The sequence below is a fragment of the Hyaena hyaena genome, unplaced genomic scaffold (genome assembly GCF_003009895.1).
Source record: "Hyaena hyaena isolate Hyena2069 unplaced genomic scaffold, ASM300989v1 scaffold_29, whole genome shotgun sequence".
Classification (NCBI taxonomy): domain Eukaryota; kingdom Metazoa; phylum Chordata; class Mammalia; order Carnivora; family Hyaenidae; genus Hyaena; species Hyaena hyaena.
The window spans coordinates 2,796,745-2,813,655 of NW_024080661.1; the positions used below are offsets into that span (position 1 = coordinate 2,796,745).

General features: G+C 52.1%; 1 protein-coding gene across 1 annotated transcript; it reads right to left on the reverse strand.

Annotated features, from left to right (window-relative positions):
- Positions 1-15,029: 15,029 nt before the first annotated feature.
- Positions 15,030-16,429, reverse strand: HOXB1 (homeobox B1). The gene is made up of 2 exons (XM_039227928.1): positions 15,844-16,429; positions 15,030-15,364 (listed from the first exon to the last, which is right to left on the reverse strand). Exons 1-2 carry the CDS (start codon positions 16,427-16,429, stop codon positions 15,030-15,032), a joined length of 921 nt encoding a protein of 306 aa, XP_039083859.1.
- Positions 16,430-16,911: the final 482 nt, after the last annotated feature.

Sequence of the window (16,911 nt, forward strand, 5' to 3'; positions counted from 1 at the left end):
CTCTGTGATAGCCTTTTACCTTGACAGCCGCTGAGTCTCTGTGGCTTGTATTTCAGAACCGATAAGGAAAGGCGAGCGCGCGCCCCCCGCCCCCCCTTATTGCTGGCTGGGGGCACCTGGTGAGGAGAAGCCTTACGTGATTTGGGCTGTGTGGGCTCCCGGCCAGTGCTCCCCCCTCCCCCCTTGTTGTGCATGCCTTACTCATCTAGAGAGAAGGCAACAGAAAAGGAGAAGATAAATGGACTTTCTCTGAGGGGCTCACGCATGCACTCTCTCTAGAGATCTTTTCTTTTAATGTTTTTTTTTTTTTTTTAATTTATTTTGGAGAGAGAGAGAAAGACAGCATGAGCAGGGGAGGGTGAGAGAGAGAGGGAGACCCAGAATCCAAAGGCAGGCTCCAGACTCTGAGCTGTCAGCACAGAGCCCACTGCGGGGCTCAAACCCATGAACCAGGAGATCATGACCTGAGCCGAAGTCGGACGCTTAACCAACTGAGCCACCCAGGCGCCCCTCTAGCCATCTTCTTATCTGCAGACTTGGCAAATTCTTTGCAACAGCTGATAAGGAAGAGTTGTGTTGTTTTGTTTTGTTTTGAATGTTTCTGCACCTTCTCGATTTACTGCCCTGCTGCTAGGATATGTTATAAGGACATGCCCCTATCAGGAGCCCCTTCGGAACTCTGCAAAGTCTACGGATATTGAGATAAACAGCAAGCCAGTCCCAGTATGTAGCGTCTCTAGGGCTAAAGCAACATTTGCATAGAGCAAGAGAGTAGATGCCAGACCCAAGTGACCTACTGCCCCTAATCTGGCTCTATGTACCTCATCTCTCCTCTTCCCGTCTCACCCCAGCCTCCCCATCATTCTGTCATCAGGACCCCTGACAATAGGTCCTCAGGACCTGGGCTGAGTTATAGGATAGGGAGCCACTTATGGCCTCCAGGTTTCCGCCTTCCATCTGCTTTGTGCCTGGCTCTGCGGACCAGTGCCAGGAGGCTCACAGGTGGAAGGGGTTGGGGATTTGGACTTTTGATCTGTTTATTCCTCAAAGTCTTCAAAGCCCTGACTATATGGCTACCCCGACCAGGGTCTCCAACAAGGCCTGGGGGGGAGGGGGTGGCAGGAAATGGGGAAGGTAGAAGGCGGCTGATTCCCATGAGAGCAGGCACCTGGGCAGTGCTATGGTCTCTAAGTCCAGGACTAAAAGCTCCTACTTCTTATCCATGTGTTGTGACCCCCACCACCTGTGAAGTCAGAGCACCCACACATCCATCACAAGAATTTGGAATGATATGGCCTCAAAAGGAACCCTTCCCAAATTCATGTTAAGAGCCCCTGTTCCATTTCTCCCAGGCTTGCTATAATATACCAAACTGGAGCCTTTCAGCTTCAAGATCAGTCGTGTTCAAAGTGTACACATACATCTTTCCAAACTTGGAGAAGATCTTTCCGAGGGAAAGATCCCTAAAGCCAAACCTCCCATCATGGCCAAACTCTGGACCATTAGAGGTCTTCACAGAATCTAGGAATCAACCAATATTTGACTTGGACTCTATTTGCAGGAATTCTCGGCCTTTAAAGGCAACACAGAGAGAGAGAGAGAGAGAGATCCCCTAGTTGAACCCGGTAATCTTGGATATTTGGGTAGTCTGCTTGATTTCTATTCCCTAAAAGGCAAAAGGCAATGACCTAAGACCCTGAACAATGTCTGATGTTTGAAAGCTAGGGGTGCAGTTGGGGCAGGATGAGGTGAAATAAAAGCCATCATCCTAAATGCATTGCCTATTCCAAATATGTGGACTTGCATATAAATTCTTGAGGGCCAGAGGCAGAAAAAGAAAATCATATGTTGCTTTTCATATATACGATCTTGGGTACATTACTTCTCTGAGCCTCGGGCTCCCCTGATGTGAGAATAAGGATCGTACTAACCATAAATAAACATTAAAAAAAAATTTTTAAAGAATTATACTAACCTCCCAGGGATGTGGTGAGAACTAAGAGCTAACAGCAAAGCGCTAAATGCAGGTCAATAACAACAACAGTGATCACAAAAAAGTAACTGCTGCCCTCAGGAAGGGAGGTCAGGGTGAAGCACTGTGAAAGAAGTAGAGTTACCCAGACAGCAGGTGATAAGGACGTGAAGACTCTGAGTAGCTGGCTTAGCCCGGGTCACCTGTGCTTCCTGCCCTTGAGATAATAGAGCCTCTCCTTCCCACCTGCCCATGTTGTTTCTCTACTCTAATGCTCCTTTCCCTTCTTGCAAATTGCACAGATGCCACTCAGCAAATGTTTGTTCCCCACAAATGACTGCCAGTCTGATAGTACTCTCCCGGAGCTCGGGGATGTGTATGAATTACGGTACAGATGCCTGACGCAGCCCTGGAGGTCAAGTAGATGGACAAAATTTGCAAGAGATACAGGGTTCCTCTTATTTCTCACCAGCCACCAGTCTGCCCCATTGCCTTTCCTGCCCAAGCCATGCTGCCTGTATCAACAGAAATATAGTGAGCAGACCAAGGGTTATGATATTCCACCTCTACTTAGAACTGACGCAGTCACTCTTTGTATTGTCTGATCCGTTCTGGACACTTCATTGTATAGGAAATATTAACTAAGAAAGGAAGAGCAGGATGGGAAAAGTTGTGGAATCAGGTCTTAGGAGAAACAAATGAAGGAATCGGGACTGTGTATCACTCTAGAGAAGGAAAGACCTAGGGTCACACACATGAAAGTTGTCTTCAAATATTCGGAGAGGTAGCAGGTGGGAAAGGAATTCAGAGTCATTCTGGTGACTCCGGCAGCAGCAAAGAAATAAGATCAGCGGGTGCAAGTCCTAAAGAGACAAACTCTTATTGCACATAAAGAAATACTTCTTATCATTTAGAGCCATCCAACCTTGGAGGAATCCTCCTTTACAAATAGCAATTTCCTGGGGTGCCTGGGTGGCTCAATCGGTTAAGCGGCTGACTTCAGCTCAGGTCATGATCTCACGTTCGTGGGTTTGAGCCCCGCGTCGGGCTCTGTGCTGACAGCTAGCTCCGAGCCTGGAGCCTGCCTTTGGATTCTGTGTCTCCCTCTCTCTCTGACCCTCCCCTGCTCACACTGTCTCTCTCTCTCAAAAGTAAATAAAGATTTAAGAAATTTTTACAAATAACAATTTCCCTTTCGCTAGAGGTGTGGGAGCCCAGCACATTGTTGTGAAGATTGGGTGAGAGTATAAAGTCTATACAGTCTTTCCCATCTCTAAGGTTTTCATTGTTCTTTCTCTTTGATGTGCCCCACCCTCATTCTCTAAGGCCATGTCAGGTGGGCACCAGTGAGGTTGAGAAAAGCAGAGAATTCCCAGCAATTGTCAACGTCAGCACTGCAATGTCTCAGGAAACTCACTCACCGGAAGGAGAAATAACAGGCTCCTGGGCTATGTTGAGGGGGTGCATGGGGAAAGAGAAAAGGGAACAGAAGAGAACGAGGCGATGCAGATCCCTCCATTCTCTCTATGAGCTAGGAAGCAGCTAGATGGTCATCCGAAGGCAATATTGATCTGAAAGCCAGAGTAGTATCTCATTTGGGGGCAGGAACTTCTCTTCACATCTGCCAAAGGCCAGGAGAAAAACACTTCTCCCTGTTACTAGAAGCAGATTTACAAGAGTAAGTACTTGTAATAGTACCCCTTCTATGTCTCTATTCCCATAAACAACAGAACTCCTCCAATGAGTTTACAGAGCTGGGGTGTGTGTGTGTGTGTGTGTGTGTGTGTGTGTTGGGAAGTAGGGAGAGTCCTTTCTCTCCAAGCACACCAAGTATACAAACACCTGCTCTTCAGACCTTCAGGGACCTGTGAGCTTTTCTCTCTCCTCTCCCAAACAAGGGCTTCAGACCTCACTGGGGAGCACACCCTGTACCTCAGGAAACCGCTCCCAGTTCAAGACCGGAGTGGGAAGGGACTCTGGGGGTGCTGAGTCAGACCCTCTGTGACAGCAGGAAACTTCTTGGCATCTTAAACCCTGCCCCAGTTGAAAGGAGCGGTGGGGAGAGGACTCCCCCAGGCTTCAACTGACCTGAGAGAAGAATTTGAGTTATGCCTCAGCAACTGAGCAAACATTTACACTTGTCACCAAAAATAAATTTGAAAACTACGTTTAAAAGATCTAGGGAGGAAAACAGAGAGAGGGAGAGAGGGAATTAGGTCTTCTCTTGTTTTCCAAAGGAGGGATCTGACATTCAGTTCAGCTCAGCACCTGGCACATGCAGAAGACATAAAAGCAAGAGATTTATGTGATGATTAAATTAAATTCAAACCTAGGATCCTGTTTCCAGCCCCACCTTGGAGATTTGTGAACAAGAGAGCCGGAGGAAGAGAAGGAAAAAAATTTGCTTGAAATTTTTTTCCAACCTCCTCTATTCCTTTGACTTAGAAAATAATAAGGAGGTAAAAGGAAGACTCACATTTATCGTAGATAAACCTCTCATCTTATTCAAACAGGGTTTTTTTTTTTTAATGTTTTATTTATTTCTAGGAGAGAGAGAGAGAGAGACAGCGTGAGCAGGGGAGGGTCAGAGAGAGAGGGAGTCACAGACTGAAACAGGCTCCAGGCTCTGATCTGGCAGTCAGCACAGAGCCCGAAGCGGGGCTCGAACACACGAACCGCGAGATCATGACCTAAGCGAAAGTCGGACGCTTAACCAACTAAGCCACCCAGGCGCCCCAAACAGGGATTTTTAAAGACAGGATTTTCTCTAGTGAAATAGAGAGAGTTTTTCATAAAGGCAGGACTTAGGGACACACTCAGGTTATTTTTGTTAGATCAACATAACTCACGTTTGATTCTTTTGATTTTTTTGGATTTGATAAGTTTGATTTTTCCCCCCAAAATGGTTAGGATGTTGAAGAACCCAAAGCTGGGGTTGGCAATAGGCACTAACTGGAAATTATTTTTCTTGTGTTTTAGTATCCATGCCTTTGCTCTTCATCATTAAATTCTAGGGATAAACACAAGCTCTCTTCTTTTCCTTCGCCAACGCAGGAAGACACAGGCAAAGCCTACTAAACTGTGGGTTCAACAAATGAAAGCCAAGGGGGAAAAACATCAGCTTTGCAGATCTTTAGTATTTGATGAAGATATTATAGGAGATTAGCCATGTGTGGGACTCTTTGTTTGTTTGTCTGTCTGTCTGTTTTGTCTTCATTTTTGCTTTCCCTCTGAGCGCTTAGCCCCACACCACCAAACTTGGTGAGCTGATGAATTTCCCGCCTATTTCCTTTTCATTTCCATTCTGGAAAATTCTGTAGAGATAAATGGGATGGAGGGGTTTTGCAGCAAAAGGCCCTCTTCCTTTTCACCTGTATGCCTAGAACTCTTCTGTTTTCCGCTCACACTTCTCAGAAGTTTTGCTTTGCATGGCTTACAGTCAAAATATAAACTCAAGGAGTGGGGGAGAAAGAAGACATTTTCACGCAGGGAACATTACCCGTCTCCCCGGGAGCCCGCTTTCTCCAGCTTTTGCAGCCACGTCTGCAAAGCTGTGTCCTTGGTTTTTGACCGAGAACACAAGTAACAATGCTTGTTTATCGGCAGGTCTGCGAATGCATGCGTGTGGGAGGAGGGCCAGCGTATCAGTGGGAAGGTGTCAAGGTGTGGATTTCAATAGGTTTTGAAATGTTCGCACTGTAGGTGGGATCCTGTGAGCACACAGGCCCTTTCAAAGGCCTCTTTGCAATTCTCCATTTCCAATGCACCGAAATTACTGAATTTGAATTGCTGCCTGGAGACCCCAGGCCGGATTCAGCACTTGTCTCCACCCCCACCCCACCCCACCCATCCTCTGGGGAAGACCTTGCCTTCCTGCCCGACTCTGGCTCTTGGTATCCTCAGCCACCTGGATGGGATTGGGGATCCTATCCCAAAGGTGGGGATTGAACACTGAGTTCCGGGAAATGACTGAGTGTAAATAAGAGGCACTGTGGAATAACTGAAGGCGGTGGAGGGGGAAGGAAGTTTGGGACTGAAAAACAATGTGGGATAGTTCTTCCACCACCTACACGCTTGGGTTTGCTTACATACACCCTGAAGACTTTCCTCCTGAACGGCGTGTTGTCCAGATTTTGCCTCTTCAGACCCTCCATTCTAAAAAACAAGAACAGCTGGCAGAGGCTGTGGCCAGTCTGAAATGGGGGGATCGGAGAACCCTGGCCAAGGACATTAGAGCCATGCCCAGGACCCGTGGCCCTTGAGGAGCCCACGCCTGCAGGTTGCTGCTGAGGAATTCCTTTCCCCAACTTTGTTCCTCCTACGGGACCCCAGATCTAGAAACCTAGCCCCAGGTGGAGGAGAGGGTGAGGGAACGTTTCCTTTTCCTAGATGGTTTTCCCTTCCCTTTTCCTGACTTAGCAGGTTCCTGTTTCTGTGATGAGGGTCCATGTACGTAGGAATAAACAAAAGGATGTCATCAATAGCCAATAATTTCCAATGATGGCAACTGACCATTCTAGATGGGACGAACAGGTGGCCATCTTTGCCCGAGTTCCAATAAGCATTGAAAGTAATGCTTTCCCTTGCTATCCCCTTTCAGACCCAACAAGCCCATCCCCTGCTCTGTGCCAGTTCACTGTATTGGCCTTAGGAAGGGAAGACATACCAAATATTTTTAGAAAAGATAAAAGGAAACTTTGGTCCACTCATGTCTGAATGACCCTAGACTCTGTGGGGTTGAGTTGGAGGATGGAGGGGGAAATGAAAGACTCACCTGTGACGGAAGTGCCTCACTGGGATCTTCTCACCTGGATCTCTCTGCAAAAGGACAGCACCTCCATCCCTTCTTTAAAAAAATGTTTACTGTTCATTTATCATTGAGAGAAAGACAGAGTGTGAGTGGGGGAGGATCAGAGAGAGAGGGAGACACAGAATCCAAAGCAGGCTCCAGACTCTGAGCTGTCAGCACAGAGCCCGACGCGGGGCTCGAACCCATGAACTCATGAGATCATGACCTGAGCCAAAGTTGGACACTTAACTGACTGAGCCACTCAGGCACCACTCCATCCCTTTTATACCAATATTTCTACCAATCTAAACACCCAGGGGCTCCTGGCTGGCTCAGTCCCTAGAGCATACTCTTGATCTCAGGGTCGTGAGTTCGAGCCCCATGTTAGGGGTAGAGCTTACTTAAAAAAAAAAAAAATCCAACTGGGCCTTCAAACCCCTTACATTTCCAGAGTTGAATCTTTTGTTGCGTTTACACTTGCTAAACGAAAGGAAACCCAAACAAAACCTCTGAGGGTGAGCCCTGGGAACAGACTCACCCTAAAGCTACAAAAGTCACTCTCTCTGCCATTTGCCAGAGATAGACACCTTTAAGGTACAAAGGTAGGAGGAGAAGAACATGCCTCCCAAGTCCCCTCCCCTCCCTAACCTTACTTTAATTATCTTCATAGTAATACATCGTTATAATAATAAACTTGGACCAATCAAACACCTGAAACTGACATCCTTAGAGAACACCATTTTTGGGGTATCTGCCTTCTAGACAGGAACATTTTGCTTCAATATTCACTTTATCAACAAATATTTACTCAGCATCTACTATGTGCAAGGCACTAGAAACAGAGCTATGAACAAAACAGACAAAACCTCAGTCTCCGTGGATGGTATATGCTAGAATGTTAGGAGATAAGAGACTGTTTTCATATATGGCTGCTGGGAACCGTGTGTCACCTCGTTATGTATAAGCTCTTTTAGTGTCTTTGGAAAAAGAGCCCAAACTATTACAAGTTTATCAAGTGTCAATTAAACATAGCCTATGATACTAATCACGTGCAGGTACGTGACCCTTTGGAACCCTAGATCGCCCCCCCCCCCCCCACCCAACTGGTCCACGCTAGTCCAAAAAGACAATCGTTGTTTGCTGAGTTTTCTCTCCTCTGGGAGGCCCCGGCTGCTTGCTGGTCCAGCAAGAGTGGAGAGACCAGGGCATGACCCCACGACCGGGGCCCTTCCCCACCCCCCTTCTGGCCTCAGCAGTCCCCTGGACAGGCGGCTCCACTAGGACTGGGGGGCGGGGGGGGGGCTGCTAGCCATTTTAGGGCTGAACTCTCCATGAACCAGGAAAGGAAGGGTGGGGGGTGGCGGCAGGGCAGAGCCAGCGGGAGGCGACAAGGGAGGCCAGGCTTCTGGGCAAACCTCTCTGGCTGGGTAAATATTGAGCTGCCTCATCTCCAAGGTGGGGGTTGAAATGGAGCTGTCAGACCAGAGTAAACTGAAGGGAGCTTCAGGCCCCAGAGGAGCAGAGAGCACATGCTTTGTGGGGCTCCCCCCCTCCTAGGTTCCGTTCCAGGCAGAAAGGGCTGCAGGACTGAGAATTGTCTGGACTCAGGCCAGTGATCTTGAGAGCTTGGAGGAAATGGACTGGGGGGTAGGAAGAGAAAGGGTGATTTTAATTAGCTCTAACTAGGCCAGTAGATGATATCCAACAGAATGCTGCCTCCACCCACCCCCTGCCCCCCCACCCCCCAAGCTTAACATTCTTTCTTACTTATGTCTTCTTCTGTCCTCAGATGAAAGGATGAGTCAAGCTGCCGTGGGATAATTCAATTTACATCAAAGACCGGGAAAGCAGGCCCAGAGAGATTAGGTGACTTACCTGAGGACACACAGGAGTCTCTTGATAGAGCAAACTTGGGTCTTCTGACTTCTTACAGAATTCTTGCTTTCTCTGAAGCATCTGATCCATTTATTTCCTGATGAAAAGAACAACCGTGGACAAGGGCCAGGAGGCCTTTGAGCTGAAGTCTACAGCTGCTTGAGCCTCTCTATTCTCCCAAGAAGGGACATTAAATATTTTGCATCTCCGACTTCTGTCCCACCCAGGACTCGCTCTGATTATTTAAAGTATTTAAGCAGCAAAAGCTGAAGCCGCCTCTGGAATATTGTGATTGAGTCGTGCCAAGGAGGTCATTCAAGGAAGTCCTTAGACTCTGGACTGAATCATCAGGGGAAAAAAAAAAAATCTAGTACAACTAGGGGGTGCCAAGGCCAAGGATCAGAGTGAGAATGTGCTCTCAGAGTTCTGCAATAAGGCTGTGCTGCCAAGAACATGACTCATTGTGACACTGTACCAGTGCTCTGTGGGGCTACCCTGAATCCTTTTGTTCATCGTTATTTTATTCCCTCACAGCAAGTCCCATGGTCGTGGTACCAAGTGGAGCTGTGGGTGCAATGCACGAGGGCTGAAGGGTGTCTGCTTCCGTCAGGCCAAGACCAAGACCAGCTCAACGCAAGAAAGGAAGAAGAAGGGCTCATGTGAATACAAATATAAAACAGAAAATCTCTACTGAATACATTACCAGGCAGTGCTCTTTTTTATTATTATTTTATTTGAGAGAGAGAGCTGCGAGAGGGGGAGAGAGAGAGAGAGAGAGAGAGAGAGAGAGAGAGAATCTTAAACAGGCTCCACGATCCTCATGGAACCCGACGCGGGGCTCGATCCCAGGACTGCGGGACCACAACCTGACCCGAGCTCAAGAGTCAGACGTTTGATGGACTGCACCACCCAGGAGCCCCTCCAGGCAGTGACCTACGCAGGTCTCATATACCTCCTTTATTCTTCAACATCTTCCATTTTCTATCCGAAGAAATGGAAGCACAGGGAAATTGAGCAACCAGCAAAAGCTCACGCAGCTGATAAGTGGGGGGGGGGGGGGGGGGGGGGGGGGGGGGGGGGACACACTGAAAATTAAGTGACACTTTAGAGCCCTTGCCCTGCACCAGTCTCAGTCGGGAAGATAAAGCGTCTGCCTTCAAACTTCTTGTCCATCATGGGGCGCCTGGGTGGCTTAGTCGGTTAAGCGTCCGACTTTCGCTTAGGTCATGATCTCGCGGTTCGTGGGTTCGTGCCCCGCGTCGGGCTCTGTGCTGACTGCCAGCTCAGAGCCTGGAGCCTGTTTCAGTCTGTGACTCCCTCCCTCTCTGACCCTCCCCTGCTCACACTGTCTCTCTCTCTCCTAGAAATAAATAATAACATTTATTTAAAAAAAAAAAAAAAAAAACTTCTTGTCCATCTTCCCATAACGGAGAAGGGAGAAAAGTGAGGAGGCCCTGATAGCTCTCTTCCTCCAAGGGCGAGTGCACTGAGACCTGAAGGAAATGAGGGTGCTGCTTGAGCTGCTCTCAGCTGCTAAGCGGGGAATCCCTTCTATGGCCCCATAATTTGCCGCTAGTCCCATCCACCTACCAGGGATCCAACAAGATATGAGAGTGAGAAGTAAGTGCGTCCACCCCCCCAAGGTCCAGCTGTGCCTTGGAATCGATTAAGGACCATAGAAGTGGTCCCTTATATGAGGCACCTGGGTGGCTTAGTTGGTTGAGCATCTGACTTCGGCTCAGATCATGATCTCACGGTTCGTGGGTTCAAGCCCCGCATCAGGCTCTGTGCTGACAGCTAGTTCAGAGCCTGGGGTCTGTTCAGATTCTGTGTCTCCCTCGCTCTCTGACCCTCCCCTGTTCATGCTATCTCTCTCTCTCAGAAATTTTTAAAAAAAATTTTTTTTTTTAAAGAAGTTGGTCTCTTATAATGATGACAATTATTATTAGAGCTCATGTTTATTTGTTAGGGACTATGCCCAGGATTTTTCACAGATGAACTAATTTAATCCTGACATCAACCCTATGCAATAGGTACTCTTACGATCCCCATTTTGTAGGCAGTGAAACCGGTCGCAGGGAATTAGACAACTGGCCCAAGGCCACCAGGCTGTGACAAGCAGGGTCTGAAGGAGTTGAACCCAGGCGTTTCCCCAAATCCTCAGCCTTCCTCTCAGATTTGTCCGGACCCCCTAACCCCCATCTCAGTCATCGAAGTGATGCCCCCAGCCTCCCCATCCCAACTCCCCTCCAGCAGCCCAGCGGTTTGGGTGCAAAGGAATGTTCATAACAAAGACATGAACTTAAAAGTAAGAAGAACTTCAGTGTGTTTTAAGTCTCTTTTTCTCCTCTCTCTCGTCCAGAAGATCAAAGGGCCTCACGTTGGCAGAACAAACGCTGAAGAAGAAGGCAAATGAAAGAAGAAAAGTTCACACTTCGGGCTGAGAAACAGATGGTGCGGAGGGAGGGTTGGGTGGAAGGAAGGCTCCACTGCCCCCCCCCCCGCCCAAGACAGTGGGGGAGGGGCACGAAGATGCTCCTCAGAACCCTTGACGACTTGCACCCAGCCTTGAGAAGAATTCTCTCTCCTGTGAGGAATCAAGGGGGGGGAAATTCTCTTAACATTTTAATTTTTGGACCCCCTGAGTGGCTCAGTCGGTTAAGTGTCCGACATCGGCTCAGGTCATGATCTCACGATCCGTGAGTTCGTGCCCCATGCCCGGCTCTATGTGCTGACAGCTCAGAGCCTGGAGCCTGCTTCAGATTCTGTGTCTCCCTCTCTCTCTGCCCTCCCCTGCTTGGGCTCTCTCTCTCTCTCTCTCTCTCTCAAAAATAAAGGAACATAAAAAAGATTTTTTTCTAGATTTTAGTTTTCAAAGCAGGAGATTTTTCTTGAGATGGTTGTGGTAAATGGAGGTGTGGGGGGTGGAAGGCTTTTCAGTTCCGCAGAAAATGCACTTCCAGATCTCCCGGGGAATAGAATTCTCCTCGGCCCCTCGAGGGCTGTGAAAAACCCACCTTTCTGAAAGCCGCAGAGGAATCCATGAGTGAAGCAGTCTGGCGTCTATTCTGGAAAGTTTAGCGGTGAAAACCAGCAACATACTTCAATAGTGGGAAAATGCGTTTCTGTTTGTTTTGCCATCCTCTCCTCTCTGTCAGTTATGATAGGAAAATGCACAGTGACCTTTTCTTTATTCAACTAAATGCCCTCCGTGTAGACGAGTCTCGAGTTTGAGATTCGAGGCGGAGGCACAGTGGGAAAGGGGGCCAGATGTTTGCATCTACAGAGCCGGAGACTCAGCCTCATGGTGGAGTATTCTGAGGCGGCCCCTCTGTTCCCGGTGAATTGATTTGCTCCTCACCCTTCCCTGGGGGAATCGGAGGGTCCCTTCTGCTGTGGCCAAAATCAAATGGGCCGGCCTTCCCTTCCCTTCCCTCCTGTCCCCCTCCTTCCCGCTTCCCTCAGGACCTGTCAGCCCCGGTCTGAGGTCCAGCTCCACCACCCCTGTGGCCCTGCTCTGACCACTGCTCCTTCCTCCCTGCATTCCTGCCCATTTGCTGGTCCAAAGGTTGGAGGGTCCACAAATACCCCATTCAGAAGGCTCTACCGGCTTACAGTAAACGGCTCCGAGCAGGGGGAGTTTTCTTTCCACAGACACTTGCTCTGTCCCCTCTGTGGAGGTGACCCCTTGGGGGAAGCCAACCTTGGTGGCAATTTTAATTCAATGCAGAAAAGCAGTTAATAGATTTTTTTTTTTTTTTTTTTTTTAAAGACAGAGGGCCAGGCAGCAGCCTCTGGGAACGCTAAGCTTCCTCTCCAGCTGGGCTGTGATATTCTTGACAACGTTGCCTCTATGATAACGGCATCGTTTTCGTTAGGAAGCAAATGTTCAGCGTTTCTTACAGACACGCCTCGTCCTTTTCGCAGCCTCTCTTCCTTTGAGGTCAGAAGGAAGTAGAAGGGGTGGCTAAGGCAACCCCTCGGTCCCGCGCCCCCACCCCCCTGCCCAGCTGTCCGGGCTCCGGGGCCTCTGGACTCCCCGGGTAACCGGAATCAATAAACCGGGCCGGAGCCCGCAGGCCGGTGTCAGCTCGACGGCACTGCGGGGCGATGAGCGATAGGGGTTTGGTGGCCGTCGCCGAGCTTCCTGAGCCCCGCCCGCCTCCGCCGACCAAAGGTTTGTCAGTGGGACCGGCCGGAGACAATAGCTGCCCCCCGCGGGCTCGCTGTTGGCTTGTTTGGAAAGCCCAGAGGCGCTGCGAGGTAAAAAGGTCAGCGCGGGACTGGGATTTACCCCGGCCCGCCCCCCCCCTGCGCGCCCCCAGGCCCTCCCGCCTCCTCCACTCCTCCAACTGGCCCGCTGGGCGGGCTACCTGCCCTTCCCTGGCGCCCCCCGCCCCTGTCGCGGCCGCCTCCCCTCTGCCGTCCAGCGCCCGAGACCCAGGACGTTCACCTTGAGCCAGGGAATGGCCCTTTCTTTGGAGGCGGGCCGGTTAGGGCCAGAGTCTCCCGGCTCCCCTGGCTTCCTTTGTCCCAACGGCCCCATCCCCGTTGGCCCGGGGAGGAGGCGTGCGGGAAGGAAGTGAGGGTTAGAGGGCAACCTGTGTGCCCGTCTGGAGTTTGTCAGCCACCCATCCTCTGACTTTCTCTGAGCAAGAATTGGTGGGGAGGGGGCACCTTACACCGCCTCCCCCCCTCCACCTCACTCCTTCAGCAAACTTTTAGTGGGGGTCCACTCCATGCCAGGCCTCCCTCTGGGCCTGGGGAGAGAGAGCAGGGGGAGGGGATAGAGGGCCCTTGCTTTCCCCCACACTTCCTCCTCCTTTTTTTTTTTTTAATATTTTTTTATTTATTTCTAGGAGAGAGAGAGAGAGAGAGAGAGAGCGTGGGAGGAAGGGAGAGCAGAGGAGGGTCAGAGAGAGAGGGAGTCACAGACTGAAACAGGCTCCAGGCTCTGAGCTGGCAGTCAGCACAGAGCCCGATGCGGGGCTGGAACCCACGAACCGCGAGATCATGACCTAAGCGAAAGTCGGACGCTTAAAGACTAAGCCACCCAGGCGCCCCCCTCCTCTTTTTTAACACCTTTTCTGTTCTCTCTGATCTGTTTCTCCCTTTTCCTGCCAACCTCTCCGGACCCTCTCGGGCGATTTCCTCCCCACTCTATTTTTCCTTCCTCTTTCCTGGCTCCTCCGATGACCCAAGGACTGACCACAGTCAGGTCTGGAGGCTGGGGGCCCAGTTCTGCTCCAGACCCACCCAGTAAGTCCTTCTCTTGATCCAGCTGAGGTCTCACAGCTCAAATCTTTCCAGCCCAGCCAGCATTCACCAAAGCTTCCCCCGTGTGTCTCTCCCCAGGGCTCTTCGAGAAGGAAGCCTTTCCTACCCGGAGGAGTAGAAGTCGTCAGGAAGAGGGAAAAACACAGACTTTATTGAAATGAGGTAGCTGGAGGTACAGAGAGAACCCGGCTTGCTTGGGGCTCAGGTTTCCAGAAACTCCCAGGGCGCCTCCACTGTGTCTAAGAGAAATGCTTGCTGCTCCTCGGAGCTCTCACTGCGCCTGGGCCTCCCTGGGCTGCCCCAGGGGTCACGAGGTGGATGGGGAGGAGGGTCCTGGGTTTTCCAGGAGGCAATAAATAGGGGAGGAACTAGTGGGGGCGTGCCTGCGCCTTCCTGATAGAGGCTTGCTGGGGGCAGGCCTCGAACATTCCAGAAGTCTCCGGAGTACCAAGTTCCAAAACACTTTGGTGGCTTAGAGATGAGGTCGCTGGTGGGAGAGGCGTGCCTCAGAAAACAACCTCTGGAGGCTGAGTTAGTGCAATACAAATGTGCCAGGAGGGGTTAATAAGGTTAGATGGGGGGGGGGGGGCTTTTTGGTCTGTCACAAGGCAGCTGGTGCTATTGTAAGGTCTGTGGTGACCGGAGAGATTAAGCATTGGTAATGGGCCTGCACCCAAAAACCTCCCTCAAGAGAAACTTCCAGGCCTTCCCTCTGTCCGGGCCTGGAAGGGGGGAGGTAGGATAGGAGTGCGCAGGGGAAAGGTCCTCGAAACTCAAAGGCACTGGACTGAACACACACACGGAAGCTGGGAGGAAAGGAGAAGTCAGGAGGGTGCGGCTGGCTCCTACCCCACCCACGTGCTGATCCCCAGATGAAAGGCGGAAGGAAGCCCTTCCCTCCACACTTGACAGGTTCAGCGTCTCCCCTGCCTCCGGTCCTGGGGACGGGGGTCCGCGGCCATCAACACCCCGCCCAGACCAGAGAAGAGCGTCTCCCCCGTCTCCCCCAAAGGCAGCTGTAGACGAGCGCCCAGCCTCGGTGAGGGTCGCTGGAACCGTAGGGCTGAGGCCTGGCTCAGGGAGAGCGGAGGAGCCCCGACGGTTGGGAGGTTCAGCTCAGGAGGTGATCGAGCTGGGCGACGCCTCCGGGGAGGTGCACGTCGACTGGTCGGAGGCGTCTCCAGCCGCCTCCTTGGGGCCTCCCGTTGGGGCTGGGGGCACCCGGCCTCCCTCCCGCTCGCGCTTCTTCTGCTTCATGCGCCGGTTCTGGAACCAAATCTTGACCTGCGTCTCGTTGAGCTCCAGGGTGGCGGCGATCTCCACCCGCCGGGCCCGGCTCAGGTACTTGTTGAAATGGAACTCCTTCTCCAACTCGGTCAGCTGCCGCGTGGTGAAGTTGGTGCGGAGGCCGCCGGGCGCGCCGCCGCCGAGGCCCAGCTCGGACACCTTCGCTAGGGGCGGGGCGGGAGGGGGGGGGGCCACGTCAGTTCCCTCACCTCTGTCTCCTGCCCCTCTCCTCCTCCTGGGCCAGCTCTGCTCCCCCGGCTTCCGTCCAGCTTCGGCTCTCAGTGTGCCCTTGGATCACCAGACACCCCCAAGGTGACCTCCAAATTCGGACCAACTCCCCCCGATGCCCAATGCTTCCATCTCCCCCACCCCCACCCTCACCTAAGCAGGTCCTGGGTCTGTGCTGGGCACACAGATCGGGAAGCGGGGGGGAGGGGGGCTGTGTGGAGACTTACTCACAAAGGTAACCGGGCACTCACTGCGCAGGGAGACCCCAAGTGACCTGACACTGGGCGGAGGCTCTTACCTGCCTCTGCTGGGCTGCTCTACCTGTCCTGCGGCCCTAGGCCTGGGACACCCTCAGGGCGGAAGCGGCAGAGCTGTTTGGGGCCCCGGGGAAGGGGTGGCCACGCCTGACTCATACCTGTCTTGGGTGGGTTCCTCTTAACCTTCATCCAGTCGAAGGTCCGGGTTGTGGGGGTGCTGGGTTCGGAAGGGCAGGGCGCTTCCTTGTCCTCGGAGAGGAGATCAGCGTAGGTCGACGCAAAGCTCGCCGTCTGTTCGGTCCCGAAAGGGGGCTGCGGGGGAGGGTAGGGCCCCGGGCCGGCCCCACCGGTTCCGTAGCCGTCGGACAGGCCCCCTAGCTGGGCCCCATAGCTGGAAGGATGGTAATAGCCCCCATCTCCTTCCGGTTGGCCCAGAGGGTAGTACTGAGAGGGCCCGTAGCTGGGGCTGCAGGCGGCCGGGGCGTACCCCGAGGTCGCGGAGCTGGGAAAGGGCACCCCGAGCGCGGAAGGCGGCTGCTGGGTGGGGTAGCCTGAGTTCTGCTGGAGCGCGGGGCTGGGCAGTCCCCCGCCATAGCGAGGCTCGCCTGCGTAGCTGTCAACAGCCGGAGCCGAGCTGGGGGGGAAGGAGGTAGGGGCGCTGTGGGCGCTGTGGGCGCTGTAGGCGCTGGGTCCCCGGTTACAGAGTGGGTACTCTAAGAAGGAGTTCATCCTATTATAGTCCATGCGTGGAGGCCGCAGGAGGGTCGGCCCGTTTGGGGGAGACACCCTCGCGCCCTACAACCTTTCGGCAGTATGTCACAACGCTGAAGCCTGCATCCATGGCCTGGCCCCGCTCGCCTGGGCCGGGGCTCCCCCAGGAAGGGGGTAGGGAGCGGGGGTGGAGGGGCGCATGTGATCTCTCCCAGGCCAATGGGCGCAGCGGGCCAGAGTTTGGCAGCCCCAGCGCCCATCCATCACCCCCCAAGCATTAGCATGACAAAGACACTTCAATCACCCGCAGCCCATCCATCTGAGAGCGACGTGGAAGCGTCAAAAACATCTTTCTTCAAAGACTTTTGGAAAGAAGGGACCAGAGGGACAGGGGGTAAAAGTTGGAGGAATATTCAAGACTTTCCTCCCCTCCCAACCCCCAAGGCCTTCAATAGGCTCCTGGGTTATTAGATTTGGACAAATTCAACCCAGCTGCCCCTCGCTCTTCCCACCCC

Excerpts from the sequence above, each read along its gene's own strand:
- HOXB1 (XM_039227928.1), bottom strand. The coding sequence starts at position 16,429 with ATGGACTATAATAGGATGAACTCCTTCTTAGAGTACCCACTCTGTAAC. Across the intron at positions 15,365-15,843 it reads GAGGAACCCACCCAAGACAG|CGAAGGTGTCCGAGCTGGGC; the intron begins GTATGAGTCAGG and ends CCCCGCCCCTAG.